The sequence below is a fragment of the Triticum aestivum genome, chromosome 4A (genome assembly GCF_018294505.1).
Source record: "Triticum aestivum cultivar Chinese Spring chromosome 4A, IWGSC CS RefSeq v2.1, whole genome shotgun sequence".
Lineage (NCBI taxonomy): Eukaryota > Viridiplantae > Streptophyta > Magnoliopsida > Poales > Poaceae > Triticum > Triticum aestivum.
This window is the reverse complement of record NC_057803.1, coordinates 489,407,065-489,416,039: the sequence shown is the minus strand read 5'-3', so window position 1 is coordinate 489,416,039 and position 8,975 is coordinate 489,407,065. Positions and strand designations below refer to the sequence as shown.

Sequence of the window (8,975 nt, the reverse complement as noted above, 5' to 3'; positions counted from 1 at the left end):
GTGTGCAATGAAGAGAACAAATAGACTCAAGGAGATCAGAAGGGAGGATGGTGATGTAGTTTTGGAGGGAGAGGGCTTAACTAATTACGTGTGCTCATTTTTTCAGGAACTGTTTACATCCTCTAATCCTCACCGATTGCCCGAACTGATTGATAAGGTCCAGCCGCGGGTAAATACTGACATGCATGCAATCCTTGATGTAGCCTTTACTTGGGAGGAAGTCAAGGCGGCGCTGGACCATATCGGTGATCTCAAGGCACCGGGGCCTGATGGGATGCCGACAGTTGTTTTCAAACGGCATTGGCATTTTATGGGGGACAAGGTAGTGGAAGAAGTGCTCGCTGTGCTGAATGGAGGAGAAATCCCGGAAGGATGGAATGATGCAATGGTTGTGCTCATACCAAAAGTCAAAAATTCGAGAAGAATCAAGGATCTACGGCCTATCAGCCTCTGCAATGTGGTATATAAGTTGGTGTCAAAAGTCATTGCGAATAGACTAAAGATTATCCTCCTGGACATCATTTCAGACAACCAAAGCGCGTTTGTGCCGGGAAGACTCATCACGGATAATGTTCTTATAGCCTATGAGCTATCACACTACCTGATGAATAAGAGAACCGGAAAAACTGGATATTCGGCGGCAAAGCAGACATGAGCAAAGCCTATGACAGAGTAGAATGGTGCTTCCTAGAGGCCATGATGAGCAAGCTAGGCTTCAGCAGAAGATGGGTGGACCTGGTAATGAAATGTGTGAGGACCGTGCGATATCATATTAAAGTAAATGGTGCACTGACTCAACAGTTCAGTCCATCGCGGGGCCTTCGGCAAGGAGACCCGGCGTCCCCCTATCTATTTATGATTTGTGCGGAAGGGCTATCAACAACGCTCAGGGATGCAGAAAGGAGGGAGGCATTGCATGGAGTCAAAATTTGCCCAAGGGCGCCGTGCGTCTCACATCTCTTTTTTGCGGACGACCCCATGCTGTTAATCAAAGCGGAGCAGCGGGAAGCTACGGCTCTCCATGATGTTCTACAATTGTATGAGGACTGCTCCGGGCAATGCATCAACACGGAGAACTCCGCCATCATGTTTAGTCCGAACACGAATGAAGCTGACAGGGTAGCGGTTAAGGGCACCCTTGGAATACAGAGTGAGGATTGGAACGACAAATACCTGGCCTCCCAGTTCATGTAGGCCGTCGAGGAGGCGGGCATTCGGTTACATCAAACGCAATATGTGTGGGAGAGTCAATGGATGGCAGGAGAGGCTCCTTGCGAAAGAAAGCAAAGAAGTGCTTGTGAAGGGGGTGGCTCAGGCTATACCCGCGTTCGCCATGTCATGCTTCGACCTCACCAAAACCTTTTGCGCAGAATTGAACGCACTAATGGGTAAGTTTTGGTGGAGCCAACAGGATAAACAAAACCCGATGCATTGGATAAGCTGGGAGAAACTAGCTAGGCCGAAAGCAATGGGAGGCTTGGGATTTCGAGATATGCACAGCTTTAACATGGCGATGATGTCTAGGCAGGGGTGGCGACTCCTCCAAAACCCCACCAGTCTATGCGCAAGGATTTTACAGGTGAAATATTTCCCCGGACGGTCAGTACTTGAGGCCCAAGTCCAAGATGGTATCTCTTATTCGTGGCGAAGCATTCTGCATGGTTTGGACCTTGTGAAATAGGGATACATTAAGAGGATCGGGGACGGATCCACAGTGAACATCTGGTCGGACCCTTGGATTCCCAGATCATGGTCAAGGCGTGTCATCACACCACGCGGTGCAAATCTCCTCACCACAGTTAATGAACTCATTGATCCAGCGTCGGGAAACTGGGATGAGACGCTTGTTCGGGACACCTTTTGCGAGGAGGACACGAAACATATTCTGAACATTCCCCTCAGGGAGGGGGTGGATGATTTCTATGCCTGGCACTTTGATACGAAGGGAGAATTCTCAGTTAAGAGCGCCTATAAGCTTCATGTTGAGCTAGGTAAACAAGCAATAACGGGAGCGCCCGGGTCGAGCACTGCCGGCGCGGGACAACTAGAGAGATCTGATGATCCGACCTGGAAGCGTATATGGAAGATGCGCTGCCCTGTCAAATTGCAGATATTTGTCTGGCGGATGAAGCACCAATCCTTGGCACTATGCACTAACCTGACAAGGAGGGGTATGAAGCTGGAGAGCTCGCGCTGCTTTCTTTGCGGGCGGGCAGAGGAGGATGGGGCGCATTTGTTCATCAAGTGTAAATCGGTTAAAGAAGGATGGCGAGCTTTGGGCCTTGAGAAGGAACGCATGCAGATCGAGGGACTCAGGGGGTGCATGTAATGCTTGACAAGCTGTGGGAGCTAGATGAAAAGAAGAGGATGCTCATAATAATATTCTGGTGGCATTGGTGGAATAATAGAAACAAGATACAAGAAGGAGAATTGCCTATCCAGATTTCGGAGATAGTTCGGCGAACGAGATGCGATGCACTGGAGTATGAGGAGGTGTACAACAAACCACACAAAGTGGCCCCAATCGCATGGACACCACCAGCTAGTGATGAGATCAAAATCAACCTCAATGGGGCCTTTATGCCGGGAGGAAGCATAGGAGGGTGGGGCGTAGTGGCCAGGGATGAGGGAGGACATGTGATCATAGCTCGAGCGGGTCGGCTCGATCATACAGCGGATGCCTTTGTTGCCGAGGTCGGAGCAATGACCGCAACGGTCACGACAACGGCAGATCTCGGCGTCATTAGAGTCACCTTCGAAACAGACTCGCAGCTGCTCGCTGATGCTCTGGACATCGGGAAGACGGACTCTTCACCCTATGTTGCAGTTGTAGAAGACATAAAACTACAGCTCAAGATGTGGTTTTCGAAGTTCACTATACGATCCTGCCGTCGGGAGGCGAATTCTGTTGCACATGAACTAGCTCAAATAGGTCGCATGTGTTTGGCCAATACTTGTATGGAGTGAGATACAACTGTACCGCCCTTTGTGGCTGAACGTGTGTTGAGTGACATACCCAGCAACCGTTGATTTATAAAGCATTGCTTTGCCTTCAATTTTTTTTTGTGAGTACTACTACGCGTCGGTTTCCAACGCATGCATCCGGGACAGACCCCATAGATACATGACATATCCTAGTCAGCAAGCAGCGGAGCTTGTGTTCCGTGGGAGGGCGAGCGGTGGACGATCCAGGCAGCAAAACAGCCGCGCGATCGCGGGCGGCGAAAGCAGCGCCACACAGCCGCGGCGTCCACCGCACAAACCTTCCTCTTCCTCCCCCCCGCTGCTCTGCCCCAATCCCGCCCCCTCTATTTAAGGCCGCCCCCTCCCTCGCCTCCGCTGCCACGCCGACGCAGCCCAGCCACAAACCAGCCACCTCGCCGTCCACGCCGTCCGCCGTCGTCCCCGAAGGGACGCGGGCAGCCCGGCCGGGAGGTCTTACTTCCTTCCCTTGCAGCCCTCCGTAGCCTTCCGGGACGCTCGGCTCCTCCCCCCTCCCGCCCTCCGGTTTGTCTCTCTGGGCATCACGGCTGCTTCCGCGGACCCCGCGCGCGGCGCCCCCGCTGCGCAGGTGGAGCCGCACGGAGGACGCGGAGCACTCCCCTCGGCCGGGGGCAGCCCCTCCGACCTCCTCTTCCTCGCCGGCGGCGGTCGCCTCCTTCTCTGATTGCGCGGCGGCGCTGACTGCTAAGTGCTAACCCACGCTAAGTCGTCGTTAACAACATCCGGTACGCGGTAGATACAGCAGAGGAGATTGTAAGAGCAGTCCGGAGGAGATGGAGATGAAGCTGACGATTAAGAGGGTTCCGACGGTGCTGTCCAACTACCAGGAAGAAGGAGGCGGGGGCTGCGGCAGGAACTGCCTCGGGGATTGCTGCTTGCCTGGTGCGTATTATGCCCTGCCCAATTTTCATCTTGTTTTCATATTGGGAGGTGCAGCTCAGCTCATTTTATCCTCGAATTCGTCTATTTTTTAGGTTTATTTTGTTTCCTCTGGGGCAAAAGTTTTCTATTTCCTTCGATTATACCCTAGAATACTACTCCCTCCGTAAACTAATATAGGATAAGTGTTTAGATTACTATTTTAGTATCTAAACTCTCTTATATTAGCTTACAGAGGGAGTACTGATTACACTGAATTAGAATATGGGCTTCTTCTGCTATATCTAGCTATGTTTAGTTTAGTTTTTTTTCGAAAAGGGGGGTTCGCCCCAGCCTCTGCATCAGAACGATGCATTAGTTTTAGTAGTATGAATTTCTCGTTGTCCCATTAATCTAATCAAAGTTTGTTTTTAATTAGACAACTGAAACAAAGTTCTGAAACTTTCATTCTGTTGCCAAAAAGTTGCAGATTTAAACATCCTTTACTAATTAAACATTCTTTTTCTATAAACACTTGTAGCTTCCAAGCTCCCCCTCTATGCTTTCAAGGCCGACCCAAAGAAGCCTGCGCAGGATGATGAGCTCCCTACCGAGTTCTTCCTAAATTCTCTCCTCCTTGCACAGGTAAGAAAATACTAGCGATCAAGTGAACCCTGGCTCCTACCTCATTTTGTTAGGAGAGTGGATGCACAACACACCACTTAGGTTCCTGTCTATACTGTAGCCCCCCCCCCCCCCCCCCCCCCCCCCCCCCCTGCAGTTTTCTTTAAAACAATGAAAATAGTAGAAAAGTTTGCATACTTAATTCTTTAGAAAGGAAGGTCATGCTGTTGTAAGAATTCGTACATTTAGCAGTTCTGCTGGTAAAACCAGTACTCGATAGTGTTTTGGTGCATTTTGTTTCCTGAGAAGATCACAGGAGTTTGTTATCGCTTACTGGCTTACAGCTGTTACGCTTGGACCAAAATACGATAAATACACTGTTCTGTATTCTTCTACAAGATTTTGTAAACATGCTAAGATATCCTTGGGTAGTTAAAATGCTTAATATGGCAGAGGAGGTTAAATAGCTCAATTTGGTGCATTTCAATGTGATATACAGACAGAATAAAAGCATGTAATGTTTGCTTTTTACTACAAATGGATCTAGATTTCAGAACTTTATCAGATGTTTCCTTTGAGGAATAAGAATGAGACCTCATCCCTCGTAACTCTTAAGCATAAGGTATCAGCCACAAAAAAACTTGAGATCCGACAATGATACCAATCCTAGGGTGAGGTGATTCCTCAAACTCAATCTGTATGTCAACTTGAGGTTGCGGGAAAATAGATGAGAAAAATCATAATTTAGTGGCACATGCTTGGCTTTACCTTTGATAGAGCTGTAATCCAGTATGGATGTTTCTAATTGTTTCTTCTTCCCAATAGGAGTTGATTATTGCAAAAATAAGCTTTGTAGGGCTGAGTTTGGAATATAATACTTTTGTTTACTGAAAGATAACATTGACATGGACACAGTTCTAGAAAATTTGTCTTAAATTGGACCATCAAAACATCTCATAACGATTATCTTGTTATTTTAGGTTGGCCGTTACTTCTTTATTTTATTTTATTGTACTCTTATATTTTGACTTTGCTCTCTCTTATTAGTGGGAGGACAGGGTGGCCCGAGGCCTATTCAGATATGACGTAACAGCCTGCGAGACCAAGGTGATTCCTGGCGAGCTTGGGTTTGTTGCACAGCTTAACGAAGGCCGCCACCTCAAGAAGCGCCCGACCGAGTTCCGTGTTGACCGTGTGCTCCAGCCATTCGATTCTGCCAAGTTCAACTTCACCAAGGTTGGCCAGGAGGAGGTTCTCTTTCGCTTTGAGAAAGGTGGTGGCGACAGCAGCTATTTCCTTGAAAATGCCCCAAGCACTGAGGGTGACCATGCTCCCAGCGTTGTTGCAATCAATGTACACATCTTTCAGCCAAAATTTACCTTTATTCCAGAATATAAATCTTGATGTTAACACTGGTACTTCCAACGGATTGCAGGTGAGCCCTATTGAGTACGGTCATGTGCTTCTCATTCCACGTGTCCTTGACCGCCTGCCTCAGCAAATTGATCCTGAAAGCTTCCTGCTTGCACTACACATGGCAGCTGAGGCTGCAAGCCCATACTTTAGGCTTGGTTACAACAGCTTGGGTGCCTTTGCCACCATCAATCATCTCCACTTCCAGGTACTTTAAGTCATTACACAAAGGCCTAACTTCTGTGCTGTAAACATAGTTGATAATTGTGGTGATCACACTAAAACTTTGTTTTTTGTACAGGCATACTACCTGTCAGTACCTTTTCCTGTTGAGAAGGCGCCTACCAAGAAGATCCCCCTTGCCAAGTGTGCGCTGAATAGTGGAGTGAAGGTGTCAAAACTGACAAATTTCCCCGTGAGAGGTCTGGTGTTTGAGAGAGGGAACACACTGAAGGATTTGGCTGATGTGGTTACCAACGCTTGCATTTGGCTCCAGGAGAACAATGTTCCTTTCAACGTCCTCATCTCTGATTCCGGTAGAAGGATCTTCGTTTTTCCTCAGGTAATTTCCGCAGTAGAGTCAAAAGCTTCTTTCTGCAAATATGATATCATTACTAATCCATCAAGAAATATATCTATACTTCTATATAGTGTATGAGTTTTGAATTGTAGCAACAATATCAATCCTAGCCGTTCGTCTCATAAATCTAGCGGTTGAGAATGAAAGGATTCGCAGTGAACAGTAGCCCGCACCTGCATCTGCTGGTTTCTAGAACAATCATGTCACACCTCCTCTCTTCTCGCCATGTTACATGTGCCATTGCGTCTCATAAATCTAGGTAGTTTCCGCTGCAGCCGAGTGAAATGCAAAAGACCATCACAATAGACATTTCATTAGCAGAAAACCATCACTTTATAATCCATGGCAAAAATTATCCATGGAAAAATTGACAGTAGTAAAAACACTTATGTTAAATGCTAATTGCTTTTATTTTCTTCTAATTGTCTTCGACATGTTTTTGAAATAGAATGAACACAATTTTCTTTGATATAACATGATTTTAAAGAAAAATAGCTATAAAGTTCAAAGTATCAACTTGTTCAACACTCGAGGTTGTAGAACTCAATTTAAGTTAACACGTATGTAACACTCTTTTGTAGTTTCAGAATATATTTTGACGATTTTTCATCAAATCTATCGCGTGTTCCGTAACATTTGTGAACATTGGCTCCCCGCTCCTTTCCGGCCCTCATATCTAAATTCTGGCTCCGCCCTCGGCCGAGTACGAGAGATGTATGATCTGGGAGGAGAAACAAAAGCAAACAATTTGTGGGTTCCACCACATACATCTTTTTCCCTAAGGAAATTCCACAGGCATTGTATCATGCCAATTACCAATTTTTCTATTACATTTCTGCATGCATACACCAGTAATATTATTTTTTGCTTTGAATTCATTGCAAAGTACTATATACTTTTCTTTTCTTTTACAAGAATCATAGGAACAATACTGTTAAGACGTGCATTGCACGTGTATACATACTAGTATTCTCAAGGTAGATTTTCTGCAAACATGAAATAATTTCTGTAGCTTAAAGTTTTGTGAAACACCATTTATTTAGTCTTCATTGTTAAATTAGATCACTGCCACATTAATTGCATAATGATGTTGGCTGCTGTCCCCATTTGTACCTCCCTGATGTTTTCTAATCTTTCCTGTTGCAAATGCGCAGTGCTATGCCGAGAAGCAGGCTCTCGGTGAAGTGAGCCAGGATCTGCTAGACACGCAGGTGAACCCTGCAGTATGGGAGATCAGTGGCCACATTGTTCTGAAACGGAGGACGGACTTCGAGGAGGCTTCAGAAGCATCAGCCTGGAGGCTTCTCGCTGAGGTGTCTCTGTCGGAGGAGCGATTTGAGGAGGTGAAGGCATGTATCTTTGAGGCCACCGGCCTCACTGAATCTGACGAGGAAGAGGAATCCAGTGAGTCTCCTTATGCATCGTCATCCTCCGTCCCACGAGCCTCTTCACACATGTCGGAAGGTTGCCTTGTCCTTCAGTGAGAGAGTAAAGGAAATCTTTCAGATCGCTAGGTTCGCATTATCTGTGGCTGCTTGGTGTTAGCAGGGATCCCAGTAATTGTACCGTGTCCGCTCTTGCTTGCTACTTCTGCCTCTGATCTTTAGCTACCGTTGTTGGCTACTAGTTGCTGGTGTTCATACTGTGCAGTTTATTATTAAGCACAGGCATGCGTGTTGGCTTGTTTATAACTGAAATGCATTGGTGTGTTCATCGCCCGACCGCGTTTCTCATTCTAAACTGCTACCTTTGCCTTTTCATTTGTATTTTTCTTTTGTCAAGCTTATCATTTGCACATGGCCACCGCAAATGGATCTATGATGAGATGCAGACATAACTGATAGGGGATTGAAGCAGCCATGAAAGACTGAAAGACCCGTGATGCAACTACAGACAGATAAATGATACTAGCTGTAAGAACACATTGTTCAGACAGGAGGAGGTGCAAAAATTTCAGCTTATTTTGAAGTTATCACATCGTGAAACGCCAAACACCATGCTATTGGTCAGATTTCTGGCAGAAGCTTCAGCATCACCTAAGCTCCAAATCATTCTTTTCTTTCACCGATTGGCAAATGCAAATTTCACCAAATCTAACTCACAGATTGTTTTTCATTTATTAATACTGGCTACATAAACAGAGTGATTCATGTTATCACTAACTGAATTTCACAAATGAAAACTTATACCAGAGCATTTGTGGAAGAGCGCGGACATGTCGCGGTCCTAGGCACAGGCGAAGTCGATGCACAAAGTCTCAATCCCAGGCACAGTCGCAGAGATGCACAAATGGCCTGCTGGTTGCAGTTTGGATGTTGGACCTGCATCCAAATCCTGGCCCGCATGGAACTTAAAGTACCGTTAGGTCTGACTATAGAAACACTTGAATCTTCTGTTTTCAGCGAGCCAAGCCTGAGTGATGCAAGGTACCATATGTTGCTGCAGACCGTTGCACGTGTGGGTATACGCAGGAGCCGTCACGTTGTTTCTCAAAGTG

At 46.4% G+C, this 8,975-nt stretch overlaps 1 protein-coding gene across 1 annotated transcript; it reads left to right on the top strand.

Moving 5' to 3' along the window:
• Nucleotides 1-3,281: 3,281 nt before the first annotated feature.
• LOC123086534 (GDP-L-galactose phosphorylase 2) lies at nt 3,282-8,196 on the top strand. The gene is made up of 6 exons (XM_044508292.1): nt 3,282-3,885; nt 4,403-4,506; nt 5,533-5,838; nt 5,921-6,106; nt 6,200-6,460; nt 7,633-8,196. The coding sequence occupies exons 1-6, from the start codon at nt 3,777-3,779 to the stop codon at nt 7,960-7,962; spliced, it is 1,296 nt and encodes a 431-aa protein (XP_044364227.1). The 5' UTR covers nt 3,282-3,776; the 3' UTR covers nt 7,963-8,196.
• Nucleotides 8,197-8,975: the final 779 nt, after the last annotated feature.

Coding starts and splice junctions, on each gene's coding strand:
- LOC123086534 (XM_044508292.1), top strand. CDS start 3,777: ATGGAGATGAAGCTGACGATTAAGAGGGTTCCGACGGTGCTGTCCAAC. Junction 4,507..5,532: donor ATTCTCTCCTCCTTGCACAG/GTAAGAAAATAC, acceptor CTCTCTTATTAG/TGGGAGGACAGGGTGGCCCG. Junction 6,461..7,632: donor GGATCTTCGTTTTTCCTCAG/GTAATTTCCGCA, acceptor GCAAATGCGCAG/TGCTATGCCGAGAAGCAGGC.